The sequence below is a fragment of the Portunus trituberculatus genome, chromosome 37 (genome assembly GCF_017591435.1).
Source record: "Portunus trituberculatus isolate SZX2019 chromosome 37, ASM1759143v1, whole genome shotgun sequence".
Classification (NCBI taxonomy): domain Eukaryota; kingdom Metazoa; phylum Arthropoda; class Malacostraca; order Decapoda; family Portunidae; genus Portunus; species Portunus trituberculatus.
The window spans coordinates 12,500,902-12,516,147 of NC_059291.1; the positions used below are offsets into that span (position 1 = coordinate 12,500,902).

At 38.6% G+C, this 15,246-nt stretch overlaps 1 protein-coding gene across 7 annotated transcripts in view; it reads left to right on the plus strand.

Annotated features, from left to right (window-relative positions):
• LOC123514215 (G patch domain-containing protein 2-like) overlaps positions 1–15,246 on the plus strand; it is a 29,759-nt gene continuing 14,513 nt past the window's right edge. For 4 of the 7 annotated variants that reach the window (XM_045271898.1, XM_045271899.1, XM_045271904.1 and 1 more), the window contains exons 1-5: positions 1–157; positions 3,865–4,040; positions 4,249–4,480; positions 7,279–7,344; positions 15,033–15,242. In XM_045271898.1, the coding sequence (XP_045127833.1) occupies positions 3,869–4,040; positions 4,249–4,480; positions 7,279–7,344; positions 15,033–15,242 (680 nt within the window). In that variant the 5' untranslated portion in view covers positions 1–157; positions 3,865–3,868. The remainder of the gene's footprint in view (positions 158–3,864; positions 4,041–4,248; positions 4,481–7,278; positions 7,345–15,032; positions 15,243–15,246) is intronic. The other 3 variants (XM_045271901.1, XM_045271902.1, XM_045271903.1) reach the window with 3 other exon arrangements.

Here is a 15,246-nt window from a genome sequence, read left to right on the forward strand (position 1 = left end):
AAACCTATTTTGGCGGCGTCACGTGTAAAGAAATGCTGGAACGACTTGTGTTTTGGGATCAATGGTAGTGGACGTTCCTGTGAATTCATAGACAGGCTGCTGCTGCGTCCTGTGGCAGTCCTTGCATGTTGGAGTAGTGGCTGTTCAGTGGATGGAGGTGAGTCTGAGATTGTGCGGTGCTTAGAAACATGTGTATATAAAAGTTGAATGAGTTACCGGAATGTATTTGTTAGGTTCCTCTTCTTCCTTCCATCTTGTCATCCTCAGCCCACTCACTTCTGTTCTCGTATACTTGGTTGGGTGTTTTGCATTGTTGTTGTTGTTTTTTCATTTTGTTTATCTCATCGGTGTTGTATCTTCTCATTTGCCTTGTGTCGTGTGCGTGTGTTCGTGGTTTTAATGTCTGTGTGTTGGAAAGTCATCTATTGCTCTTGACAGGTGTTCTATTTTTCACCTGACCGCCCGTTGTTACGCACATCCGTATTTTTGTTTGCTATCGTTATATCTCACAGACTAAGTTACATATATACACGTTTTACCGTTTTCGTTTCTTTTTTTCTTATAGAATTCTTTGTTTGTTGTATTATGAACTAGACATGCTGTGTCCTGTCTTGTCACACACGTAGGTAGAAACTTAGACATATATGTAAATGTTTGTTTTCGATTGGTTATTCATCTTGTTTTATATTTTTAAGGATATACATACAAGTTATTTATACATTTATAAGTTGGTTGGGAAAGTGGGGTGTTAGGGTGGGGAAAAAAGCAAATGTGGACATTAGTGAGGAAATCTATGGATGAGACGCCATACCTTGAAAACTAGGGAAATTTTAAAGTGATATACCTCACACATAAATAAATAATATATATATATATATATATATATATATATATATATATATATATATATATATATATATATATATATATACACACACACACACACACACAAGAATCAACAGGTCATTTATTACTTGTTCTTCCTCGTCATATGTTTGTATATGAGAAGAATTCTCTCTCTCTCTCTCTCTCTCTCTCTCTCTCTCTCTCTCTCTCTCTCTCTCTCTCTCTCTCTCTCTCTCTCTTATAATCAGACCAGCTTTGAGCAGAATATGCTATGAATGTATGACAGTCAAGGAAAGGTGTGGAGAAACAAAATAAAGAAAAACTAGATTATAATTCTTGTGTACATTGTGAGCCTGTGTGGAGGGATGCTGCATACTTGTTTCATGTGTGTAAATCTCTTGCAAGATGATGCCCCTCAAACACCAAAGGTTAGGAGAAGTTTCTTAATAGATTTTTTATTGTTTCTAAGTTTGAGTGCATGCATGCGTGCACACATGCATGTGTGCATGCATACTCTCCTAATTTACTGTATGAATAGATAGCCTTAACTGCTCTAATATGGCCCTGTCCACATATTTATTTATTTTCTATTTTTACTTTCAGTTGGTACTTAGGTAAAAGTTTTTGGTACTGTGAAGGAATTGTAATAGTGTGTTTGTGTGTATTAACCGAGTTATATATTACAGGCCTTGAGCAGGACTCGTAGTGACCTGTCTCCATATGTACTTTTATCCAATTTTTCCTTAAATGTATGCATACTTTCTGGTGTTACAATCTCTTTCTTCACTCAAGCTGTTCCAGATATCCACCGTTCTGTATGGAAAACTAAACTTTTTTATGTTCCTCAAACATTGACTCTTCATTATCTTGGAGTGTCCTGTTGTTGGTCTATCTCTATCTTCTATCAGTGATACCAGGTCTTGTCTGTCTATCTTTTCATGCAGTTTACTATTTTATACATTGTTATGAGATCATTTCTCTCCTGTATATCTTTCAAAGTTGGTAGTTCCATTTCTTTCTGCCTTTCTTCATAGGTAAGGTCCTTCATCTCTGACACCATCTTTATAGCTGTCCTTTGAGTTCTTTCTAATTTCATGATATCATTTTCCATATCTGGAGACTACACCATTGCTGCATATTCAAGTCTGGGTTGTACCATAGTTGTTATGATTTTTTTTCCATTTTATTCTTATTCATTTAATTAATTAAACACTACCCTAGTATTTGTTAGTGTCTTATATGTTGAAGTAAAAACCCATTTATGTGTCTTTCTGGGGTCAGGGCATTTTGTATAATCACTTTCTTCCTTCCTCTTCATTATAATTTCTTCTACCATTTTGTATTCCCACTTAGGTCTTCTATTACTTTTGCTCATTTCCATCACATGGCATTTCGTAGCATTTAATTCTAATTTCCACTCTTGGCTCTACTCCTAGATCTTGTCAATATCTCCTTGCAATTCCATAGTCCTCATTGGTCTTTATTACTCTCAAGAGTTTTACATCATCCGCAAACAAATTTATGTAGCTACTCAAACCCTCTTATATGTCATTAATATATATTTGAAACATTATTGGTGCCAGCACTGAACCCCGTGGTACACCACTAGATACTGTGCTTCAGCTTGATGAGGTGTCTTGTACCACAGTTCTCATTACTCTTCCTATTAAATAATTCCTCATCCAGCTTAAGATATTTCCTTATATTCCTGTGTGTTCTATTTTCCATTAGAGTCTTATCTGTGGTACTGTCAAAAGCCTTTTTGATATCCAAATAGTGTCAATCCATCCATCTCTTCCTTGTACCTTATTTAGTACTCTTGTATAGAAATTGGATAGATTTGTTATTATACATGATCTTTCTTTTCTAAAACAATTTAATTTTCTTCTAGATATTCCACCTATTTTTCTTTGATCACAATTTCACAGATCTTTCCGACAACACTAGTTAGTGACAGTAGTCTATAATTTATGGGGTCGGTCTTTTTTCTTCTTTGTATATTGGGATTATATTTGCTCTTTTGATACTCTCCCTTCCATCAAAGGGCTGTTGAACACATCCCAAAGTGGTTCCACCAGCTGTTCTCTACATTCTCAGTGTCCATCCTGACTTTCCATCTGGTCCCATTGCTTTTTTTAACATCCACCTTCTCTAATAATTTGCAAATTTTCTGTTTTTTTCCACCATAAGGTTCTTTAACCTTTCTTATGTCACATCATTGTTTAGTTCTGTGAAATCTCCTACATTAAATACTGATTAAAACTCTCATTCATAAGTTCACTCACTTCTTCCATTATGTCATATATTCTTTTTCCCTTTATTAACTTGATGATGGCCTCTCTGTTCATTATCTTTCCATTGATATACAGAGCTTGTAAAAAACTTAGGTTCCTCTTCTCATCTCTTACTACATCCCTTTCAAACTTTCTCTCTGCTTCCCTTCTTATTCTAACATTAATTTCATGCCTCTTTATATTGCTTCTTATTGCCTTCATTTCGATGCTTCTTTAATTTCTTCCAAGCTACATTCTTATTCTTCTTGGCTTTAGCTCATCTAGCATTATAGTACCATGTGTGTATGGGTGGGTGTTGGTGGTGGTGGGTTGCCCCAAAAAATGTTTGGTGGTTCTGGGAGACAGAGAGCCAGTGAATGTAGCAGTTAATTAGGAGATTGTCAGTTATGCAGGAAAAATGTGAGCTTTAGAGAACAAATTTTGTTATGCCCTCTCCCTTAGCTCCCTGCTTTCTTCTATATAGCTACATGTATTCTACTTGAAAACATACCATTTGTTCTACTTTCTACGTTTAAGTTTCTCAAGAGTATTTCTCCTACTAATGATCTTTAAGTCATGTTACTGTCACTGAATGTAAAAACATCGTCAAAAACCCATGTCACTTCTACTAGTGTCTATTGAAAATAGTGGAGGTGTAGGTAGAAGTGTTTCAAAATCTTGTCCTTACTCTATGCCTCCCTCCAAATTGTTCACTCTCTGTCTTACTCTTTGCTGTCCTCCACAGTGGTATGGCGAGTGGAGATGGGGACCGGCTGAGAGTGGTGAGTGCGGCGAATCTGCGTCACAAGATGGACGCCCTCGTGTCTGACCTCTCCCATGCGCTGGATGAGTCGCAGCTCCCACAGTACCATCGCAAGAGGAGAGGCTACAAGCGCCGAGCCAAGTTAGCTAACAACCTCGGTAAAGGATAGGCTTTACATCTCCTTCCAAGTGATGGGAGAAACTGCTTCACTTGTTTAGTTGTAATACTAAATTACTTTCTCTCATAGCAAATTTTTCAAAGAGAATACTTACTAGAATAGAACTAACTGGTAAATAGAAAACAAGATAACTGACCAATAGACAACATGATCCTGTATGAATGACTAACAAGTACCTTTTCCACTAGGGCTGTCAAGTAACCGCGGCTTGAGTGAAGACTCTTCAAGCAGCATTGGTGAGGTGCTCTTGTCTCAGGATAACAAGTCATCCATCCCTCTCACTGACTCAGATGACATGAGTCCTCCACCAGAGCAGCGGCACCGCACGCAGCTCCTCACTCACCACCGCCCCTCCTCCAACCTGGTGGAGTCAGACTCTGTCAATGAGAACTTTTCACCAGCACGGCCTCACAATCGCAGGTAGGTATTGGGTGTTCTTGGAGCTGCCTGTTCATTGATTAATTACAGTAGACATGCTATATAGATAGAGAATTCTCTCCAGGGTTTCCTTGTAAAGCCAGAAACAAATGGAAAACTCATTGACATTTCCTTGAATAACTAGTGTAGACAAATATAAAACATTAATATGTACTTACATGTGCTGAATGATGAGTTTATGGGCAATTTTTGTAACTCTTGCTTTGAGCTCTTTTATCTGCTTCCCATGCCAGTCTCCCCATTTTTCTTTTACATGTTATTGTCATTTGCAACATTTGTAGTGATTAGTGACAGGATAGTCTTGGCCAATCAAAATCTGTCTCTGATGACCATCTTTGGCTTTTGTTTAAACATTATGGAGGAGTATGCATTGAGTTGCTGTGCAGGCAGCTGTCACACGAGTGGCAGGTAGCTAAAGTAGTAAGGCATGGCTGAGTAGTGTGCTGGTAGGCTTTTGCTTCTTTGCTTCATTTCCAAATGGAATAAGTTTATGTATAGTGGAATTCACTTGAGAAATTTTATCAGTGATGAATCTTTTTGAAACAATTTCATATATACAAGTCTTTTGAAATAATTTGAGCAAGTATTGTTAGACAATATTGTTTACCTGGAATCAGGATATATCCTCTGAATGCTATTCACTTACCTCAGAGTAACAGTGGCTTGCATGTGAAAGAAATTATGTAGCCCTGCACACCAGTGCCCTTCCATGATGCACCAAACACTGCTCTCACATCTTGCTCCATCTGTCATCTAACATCTTCACCCATCACAACACCCATTTCCTGCAAACCACCAGTGACAGTTGGTGCTGGCCCAATCTTCTTGCCTGGAGCAACTCTTGAGGAGGAGCCCAAATGCCAAAGAAATAGACATACAAGTTCAAGTTGTACTTGACTCTGTGGCTCTGTGAGCTTGTATTAGATGAAAAAAATATAGAACCTACCTTTTATAACATTATTGATGATAATCTTGCTCTCATCCATATTCACTTTAATATTTTCTTAATAATTTAATTCGTTCATTCCCTTTATTTGACCATCTAAAGGTGTTGCGTTTTATCAATTCCACTTCATAGCTTTCACATCCACATGTCACTTTGGTCTGCTCTGGTTTGATACACCATAGGAGTCCCTTGAATCATTCTTTTCCACCTTTGGGATCAGAAACCACAACATGTGGTTCCATGCCCGTTTCTTATTTGTATTTACCAGAGTAAGAATTAGTATGCCATTTCTTAGCATATACTTCACCTCCATGTTCACTGTTCTTATGGTTATGATGTTACTGCTTTCTTTCCCAGCAGAACTCTTTTCTGTTCACAATGGAGGAAGCTAAAATACTTCAAACTTACTCACTCCTGTTTTTTAACACTTTAGCATATACTTTATTTGTGACACCACTCTTCTTATGGATGACCTGAACCAATTTATTCACTCTTTGTTCCATCTGGTGACTGGGATGCAGTGGTTGGCTCATGGCCCCAAAGTTGTGAGTTAAGTTCTGCCTCATAATTTTATCCCAGTGGTAGAAGTAGTGCTCTTCTCCTAAACCTATAGTCTTATTGCAGCAGCATCTTAACTCAGTCATTTAACTTTTTTCTTTCTTCTCTGTTGAAATCATCACTTTCCTTCTCACATTTAACCTTGTCTCTTTCTTCTTATAAACAGTATCAAACTCATTTATCACCACAAATGTTTCTTCCTGATGGTGAAATCCTACAGAAATCCTTATAGTAATTAATGATGAACATGAAGGCCCAAGATTAAGAGAGAGAGAGAGAGAGAGAGAGAGAGAGAGAGAGAGAGAATATTCTGCTGGGTATGTGGAAAGATAAGGAAAAAGATTCCAAAGATTTCAAATGAAGGGAAGCTTGAGGAATGAAAGTAGTTATTAATTGATGCAGATGGACAGGTTCAGGATGAAAACAAGTACTGTTGTGCAGTAAGGGAGTAGGAGAGATCTGCAGTCATTAGGCTCAGAGGTGCAGTAGACGTGAACATAGTAGAAGATAGCAAGAGCTGCATATTATCATTTGTAGTCAGTCCATGAAAAATCAACGTTGCTGATGCTTTTCTGAAATTTTTGCTTTGAAGCTATTGCTTTACTCCAAATTGGCAGTATGATGATTTCTCATCTGTCTGGCAGAACTAAATATTATGTTGGTATGGTTTGTGTGAAGGCATGTATGGTTTGTCTGTGTACTTGAAGCAGGCAGATCTTGTCAGAGAAAGAGAGAGGGGTGGGGGAGCTAGTGCTCCATGGAGTGCACTTGCAAGTACCAATACTTTTTGTGTCAAAAGATGTGTATCATTTCATCTTAACTATTGGTCTGAATTGGAATAATATTTGTATAAGCAGAGGTTTGGCAGATGTCATCATTTGATAAATTCACTCTTTGTACTCTGACTTGTGTTGTTAAAGTTTTGTAATGTAATTTACAGTATTGCTATCATGCCCTGGTGTGTGTATGTGTGTGTGTGTGTGTGTGTGTGTGTGTGTGTGTGTGTGTGTGTGTGTGTGTGTGTGTGTGTGCATGTGTGTTTGTGTTTGTGTGTAAGAAACCACAAGTTATCTCTATACCACATCATGTAAAGTGGTTAGCAATCAAGATATTGAAAAAAATCATCAATGTATTTCCTTTCCACTACTGCTGTAGTGTTGATTATCAAGTTACTGATGTCAGTGTTAAACAGCGTTGATTAGTTGACAAATTTCAGAAAACAACAAGAACAAATATATAAAATAAAAGTTCCATCATTCAGACTCATTCCCTACAGCTGGCCGCACCCTGCCAGCCATTCATCTCAAAGCTCTCCCATCCCTGGAGGGAGGCCAGGCCAGAGGTATTTAAAATTTCAAGTAATTTGTGCTTCATATTAAGGATTTTTAATGATATGAAGGGGATAATTTGTACAAGCACGTAGTAGGATATATTGTTAATGAATGCATACATTCTCTCTCTCTCTCTCTCTCTCTCTCTCTCTCTCTCTCTCTCTCTCTCTCTCTCTCTCTCTCTCTCTCTCTCTCTCTCTCTCTCTCTCTCTCTCTCTCTCTCTCTCTCTCTCTCTCTCTCTCTCTCTCTCTCTCTCTCTCTCTCTCTCAACTCTTCTTACCATGGGCCATCAGCTCACACCCACATGTGTCCCATTCATGTATATTCTTCTTACCATCTCACTCCCGCCCCTTCTCTTGGGGTGATCGAGCCATTTCAGAGTGTAGTGCTTCTCCACTCTCCCATTTCAAAACTCATTCAGTGAGGAAGTGAAATGAAAAGATGCATAAAGATTTTCATCTGTGTGTTATTCTCAAATTTGTGTGTGTGTTGTTTAATGTATTGGTTATGAGCTGTTTCATATATTTTTGTTGCACAACTGTCTCTTGATTGAATGTGGAATGTGTTCTTCACAAATTAAGTCATGATGCATGGTATGTTACACAGATCGTCTGAAACATTACATACCTTGTTTAACCCTTAATGTACGGTGATTATTTTGGGACGACTGTAGCGTCGCGTGCGGAGAGGCGGAGATCGTTCCGGGAATCATGATTTTTCTGCGCTAAACGTTTGAATCTCTCCCCCTCACTATACGTGGGTCCTGGGGCAAGTGGAGGTATCTGGCAACTTTTCTCGCTCGCCTCCTTGAGCCTTGAGACATATGTTCCCACACAATAGGTCATCTTTTCCCATTTCAAGCCGACATCTGGCAAATCCCATGACCCAGAGGGAGGAAACAGTATTCCGAGTGATGTTATGTCAGTGTTAATTGGTAGTTACATTGAGGACAGTGATGAAAATGAAGACGGGGATTTTTTTATTGAGACAGAAGAAAGTGAAGACTCCAGTAGAGATTCTGATAGTGATCTGGGAGACAGACCAACCCTCACAGTGACATTCATAAACTTCCTCACTTACTCCCCTCGAGCAATGCGCTGGTGTGTGTGTCACCCATGGTTACCTGTACAGGACTGTGCTTGTCGGTCAAGTCATGTGAATCCCATTGCTAATAAGAATTGCCAGATTCCAATTATTATAGAAATCCATAATAAATGTAATATGTGGTTTCTTTTTCTTTTTGTGCTTTGCACATCATTTCTTATATCTGAGTTCGCATTTTCATGACATGAAAGTGCAAAAGTTCCTACTTTTACATCAAATTCAAATGCCCAAAAGGAGAGAGAGAGAGAGAGAGAGACAGCACGCGCGCTATTATCGGAGCCTGGGGGGTATTTCTTAGCGGCAGGTTCTGCCACGGGTTTGGGGAGAATTTTTTGATATCTCAAGAGGTCATAACATGTTGAAAACTACATTGTTGTACTCAGAATAACACAGAGAAATATGCTTTTAAAAGGAAAAAAATCTTATAGCATTTTTAACAGGTGTGATTTTCCCGCTGTAACAGATGGAAAGTAGCTAAATCAACTCCCCGTACTTTAAGGGTTAAAAGGGAATATAAACTTAAGGAAGTATTTCAAACTTATACCTATGAATGTGATACTATTGCATTAATATTGGTGATATGAGTGGTGTGAGAAGAGACAGATTTTGGCCCATGGAAGCACATAAACCACTGAGCTGTCATAAATTTTATTTCATTCTAATGTTGTCCAGTTACCAGTTAGTTCATATATATCTTGTCTCCATCATGTACTCTATCTTTCATATTCCCCAACATCCATCTATTTTCTCCCTCATTTACAAACATTTGTCAACTCTTAGAATTTAACACTTTCATTCTCATTCATCATCTCCAAATGATCAGGAACTTAAATCAAGAAAGGCATACTTCATTTGCCTCACTGTACATGTTATCCTTACTACTCTTGCACTTTTCATCCCACAAAAATGATACTCCAGTGCATTCTTTCTGTAATGAGGACCATATTTATCTTTGCCTTCATTGGAGTCTTTCATGATGTACTCCCACTATAGAGGCATTCACTATGGTCTGAAAAAACTACAGGTTGGACCTCCCAAATCTAGAATTCTGTAATCCTTCAAATCCTATAATCTAGCATAATTTTAGTTAGAGGAATGATTTAAATTTCCCGGAATAATGTAAGTTTGCCAGAACACTGCTATGATGCAGCAGCGCTGTTATTTCTTTCTTTTATCATGTGTCTTTCTGTATCCTTCAGCCTGTATATTTACTTGTACAGCTAACATATATCATATTAAAACAATGTTACAGTTTCTATGCAGGCTGACTATGTCTTTGCAGGCTGTTTCAGGGTGCTTACTTAAGGACCACCTGTAATCCAGAAATCTCTATAATCTGGAAAGCCTCAGGTCCGGCAGTTGCCGCATTTGGGAGGTTCAACCTGTACTTACTATATTTATTAGCCAACTGAATTTTGCATAAAAATTGTGGCCAGGTGGAAAAAAAAAAACTTACATTATTTGATTGTTGCCAAAACAACTAATAAAATATTAAGCACATTTTTGGCCATCATCAAGCAGAGAGCAAGAAATATGACAAAATGAGCCAAATATTATGCACATTGTCTTTTGTATTGGATTTTACACTTTGGGACAAACACTATTTTTTCCTGTCTATGAACTTTGTTTATCTATTTAAGTGACACAATTAACATATCCATATATAAATCCTGACACACATGAAAGAGACATCTATGTACTGTTGATGCCAAATCTTAGTGGGGATTGTTGAAGATTGCCTCTTGACATGTCTCCAAACTCTCAACGTTTTCCCTGAGTTGCTGTTTGTCTATTTACATCTGTCTCCTAATGTCTTCCCTAAGTTGCCTCCTTCTTTAGAGATACAACTCATTCTATCACACCTTGGTTCTTCTTTCCTGATATGTTCATGCAGTCATCCACAAGACATGTTTAAACTGTGGTTTTACAACAACAGCATTAGAAACTCATAACTCCCACCTCAGGTTTGTTGGGTGTTTTAGAGAAGTTGATGTGTCTGGTATTGGCTAAAGACCTTTTGTCTCCATATGGTTTTGGCTGAGACAATATTTTGTTGGCACAAATAATACTTGTCTGACACTAGGGAATGTGTCACATAAAACATTAGGTTCAGCAAAAAAAAAGTAAATTTTTTTTTTTAACTATAGTAGGAGATTATAAGAAAATGTGAAAGCACCAAGCATAGTTGCAAGTATTTACTTATGATAACTGTTCTGTGGAATATGCATCACTAGATCCCTAGAATACTGTTAGCATAAACACTTAGTATCAATGTTTTGTAACATTTAAGTATAATGCATTAAGATTTATTACAAGACATGGTTTTCAGAATGCCACTTTGACACATTCCACAGAACTATGGTAGTTTTTACTTAACCTTACACTAAAACAGCTGGTGATCACTGGCAACTCATCCCATAGCAAATATCCCAGTTGCTGTTGTCATTTCCTTCCTTATATCACTTCATACTCTCTGGACAGCCGCTGTTAGGTGGTAAGGCTAGAGAGGTGATGCCAAAGAAGTTTTGGGTTACCAAACAGGTTGAAATTTAAATGTCTCCACCATTCAGTTGATCCTCCTCCTGAGTCTCCAAAGTGAGGTGTGATAACAGTGTGACCCCTTCAAGGTATAAAGAGGCAAGCAGTTTCCTTCACATACATAAATACCACATGCACAGTCTTGATTGAAACAGCAGTTAGCTTGACGATTTTTTATGATAATTATTTCAAATCCAAAATTGATGTACAGTGGAGACTCAATACTCGAACGTCTAAATAGTCGAACTTTTCAATAGTCAAACGCAAAAGTTCGACTTAATGCTCGAAAAAATACCTATTAGTCGAATGTCCATCCACATGGCTGTAAATAAAGGGTCTCTCCCTTCCTGCCACCTCACGCGCCCCACTGGTCCACCGCTGCACCACAGCCAGTTTATCCTTTGCTGTCGTAAGAATAACATTGTCTTGTGCTTTCTCTTTGCATTTTTTTTCTTTGCATTTAGAAGCTTACAATGGCACCGAAGAGGCTTGTTAGTGGTGAAAATAAGCCTACAAGAAAGAATGTAGTGACAACCATCGAAAGGAAAAAGGAGATTATTGATAAATACGAGAAAGGAGGAAGAATAACTGACCTTACAGCTGAGTACTGTATGGCTAAATCTACAGTAGCCACAATATTGAAAAAGACAGCTCATTAAAAGAGCTAATGTGGCGATTGGTGTGAAAAGGCAATTTAAGCGAAGAAATAGAAAAATTGTTGATTGGATAAACCAAAGGCAAATGGCTGGTGATTCTTTGTCAGAGGCTATGCTGCTGGATCGTGCTTTTATTTCTGATACTACATCTGACTCCAAATATGATTTTAAAGCAAGTAAAGGGTGGTTTGTGAATTTCAAGAAAAGAACTGGAATTCATTCTGTTGTGAGGCACGGTGAGCCCCCAAGTCAGGAGTAAACATAATGCTATACGTCACTGTGTCACCAACTACCACAATGGATGGTGAGAGTGACAGTGATTTCACGGTGTCCGATTCCGCCACCTCTCCTGCGAGTCTTACTTCTACACCTTGGGTCTCTTGCCATGTTGCGGGGAGACAACTTTTGAATGAGAGTGGTATCAGAAGGGCTTTGGAATTAACAGTTTCTACAATAATAGAGAGGAACGATAGTGATGTTCTGGGCTCTGATATGGATATAGGAGGTTCAACCACCGAGGGGGGAGGACATTCCACCACTACCACCACCAGCAACTCGTATTGTATGTATTTTATATATGTTTTTTGCAAAAGATATACAAATTAGATCACTTTGCAAACATTTTCATTGATTGAGAGAGAGAGAGAGGGGGGGGGATAGAAGGGGCGTGTTTTCTGTCGCTCTAGCCAAGGCCGCTGGACCCGATCAGACACAAGGCCATGTACACCAATGATACCATCTCATTCAACCTGTGATATTTTGGTAACCATAGCATCTAGAGCAGGGGTTCTCAACCTGGGGTACGTGTACCCCCAGGGGTACGTGAGAGGAATTTTGAGAGTACGTGGCATGTTTCTCAAAATGCTTCAGTTTTCAATAGCTGCAAATTTGTTTTGTAGTATACAATGTGGCCTACATGTGCTAGGTTGGATGTGTCCTTCACTAGAACCAGGACACGTTAACAACGTTAACAAGAAAACTCTTGGAGTTATATCACTTGAGAGGAAGCTCTCATGGATTACAGTTGTCACACAACCTTGCAAACCTATAATATTTGTTCTGATTTATTATTTTATATGTTATTCACACACACAGTGACTTATTTATCACTATCACTAGTTACAAGTTGCAACTACCTGGAAGCAACACTAGCTCACTGCCATAATGATCGAAAATTGTCTGATATAGTTCCTTTTTGGTAAATGTATTGAATGTAAGTCACATGTAGTTTCTCCCTGCGAGGTACCAGTTCCTATTGACACTACCTCATAGAAACATACTAATATTAATTAAAAATTTTGTCTGCTCCACATATATAACACAATTTAAATTTAATAAAGTAAGTCAATAAACCATGCATTTATTCTTACCCTTCGTGACGCTGCATTGTGGGTAAGGGATACGTGATCAATACTGAAAGACTTCGAGGGGTACATAAGATTAAAAAGGTTGAGAACCCCTGATCTAGAGACTTTGGTGTTTTGCATTGCAAAGAGGAAAAGTTGCTTGTGGACAGAACACCATTTGTTCTCACTCGTTTATTGAATTTCCAAGTGTAATCAGTATGTGAATACAGGCTATTTTGTGTGTGTCTCGCCAAACCTCCTGAATTAGCGCGAGCTAAAATTCCCAACATTCCCTGTTTTAGGGGTTAATTGTGATGAAACTGGCTTGTTTTGGAAAAAAAAACTACCAAACATGATTTGAGGCATGTTATGCCAGAGGGGCATAACTAACAATCTGGACTTTTTGAGTTAGTTATGGATGCAGCCACCAGAGGCCCCAACTTAGCCTGTGGTGAGATTTCCCAAGCAAAATCAGTCCCTATGAAGCCTGTACGATGAGGGTTTAAAATCCTGTTTATACGCGTGAGAAAGTACTGACTAGGTTTGGCCTGGAACGCCAGAAGGGCGGAACTGGCAGCCAATAGCAGAGCACGGCTGGCACACACCCCCCGTACCGTCCAATCATAGCTCAGCCAGCCCATGCTGCCTCGCAGTCGCGCTCAGTGCCTCCCTTCAAACTTACGCGCCGGATTACTCTTTCTTTTGTCCCCATATTATTGTGGATTTACGTGGATTATATACATCGACGGATGAGTGATAGTGATAGCAGTGTAGAAGGGGAGGCCCCTTCGACCTCCCGTAAACGTGTGGCCAAGCTCGAGCTGTGGAAGAAGACTGTGGCAAAGAAACAAAGAGACTGGGGAGAGCTACATAAGCGTGACTACAAAACGGCAGGTTCTAATTCAATAAAATCATAAAAAACTGGGATTCGCACATACAAGGACAGAATTTGGGCACAATACTTATGTTATAGTCTAATTTCATTCATACAGTAAAATATTACAATCATTCAATATTTTGGGATTGGCTACGCAATAGGGTGACAGAAAGACAAACGTACAAAAAGCAAAACACACGAAAAAAACTCAAATTGTGCATAGATTAATAGATTTTGAGCAGACAAATCATTAGATATATAACAGTAATGCATTTTTTCCATTTCCATACGAGTTATTACCGCCTAACTTTAGACGCGTTTTACGCAAAACAGCTTTTTTCGAGTTACGCCCCTCTGGCATAACACGCCTCATCTATATAACAAAGGATGAGAAGTGTTTGCCAGGAAACAAGCCCATAAAAGACAGGCTAACCCTGCTGTGCACTTATGCTAGCGGCGACTGCAAAATTAAACCACTGCTTTTTTCTAAACTTAGGTTTGGCAATGGCTGGAACGAATTACCTGATTTATAGGTATCAATAGTCAAACTTTTTAATACTCGAACAGCCATTTGGAACTAATTAAGTTCGAGTATTGAGTCTCCACTGTACATGGTTTTCCATTTAATTTCTCTCTGAAAGTTTTGAGGTGTTAAGAGAAATCCTCATTTGCATTTATGAGCATATCTGATCCTTTTCAGTGAGGTAAACATTTAACCATTGTGATAACATGCATAATTTGTTGTTGTTTTGAAAGGTAGATTCTAATTTTTCATAGATCAGCCTTAATTACTAAATCATCAAACTGTAGCACAGATATTCATCTTTGTTGTTATTATTACATTCATAGAGCTGTATGATGGTATTTAGTAAGAGAAAGTGACTGCAAGCTCAAAATAACTTGTCAAAATTTTTCTTCTTGATGAAAGTAAAAATCTGCTTATTCTTTTTTATGATGTGTTTGTATTTCCATGCAGGAGACACCAGCATTATTGAATGTTCTGTATGGGAATTTTATGACATTTTTAATTCTTAAGTCTGAATAATAATGATGTACATCCCTCCTTTTTCATAACACTGGCTTGTGCATTTATACAAGCACCATAAGTGTTAATTTTTTGTATAAGTACATTTTAAGGTACAAAGATGGAAGTTGGAAGTTTCCTAATTGTTTCTAGTGTCAACATTTTTTTATACAGGAAGAGGAAGTGCAAGAGGATGGCGCTAGACCCTGATGTCCCTTCCACCTCCATTCCCCCTGGTCCCCCCACCAACCCATCCACACTCCCCATGGCGAAACCCACTGTGGCTGTTGCCGGCCTGCCTGGTGCCTCCTCCAACACCCGCAAGAAAAAAGTACTCCGCCCATCACTGGACTCAGAGAACAGGTGA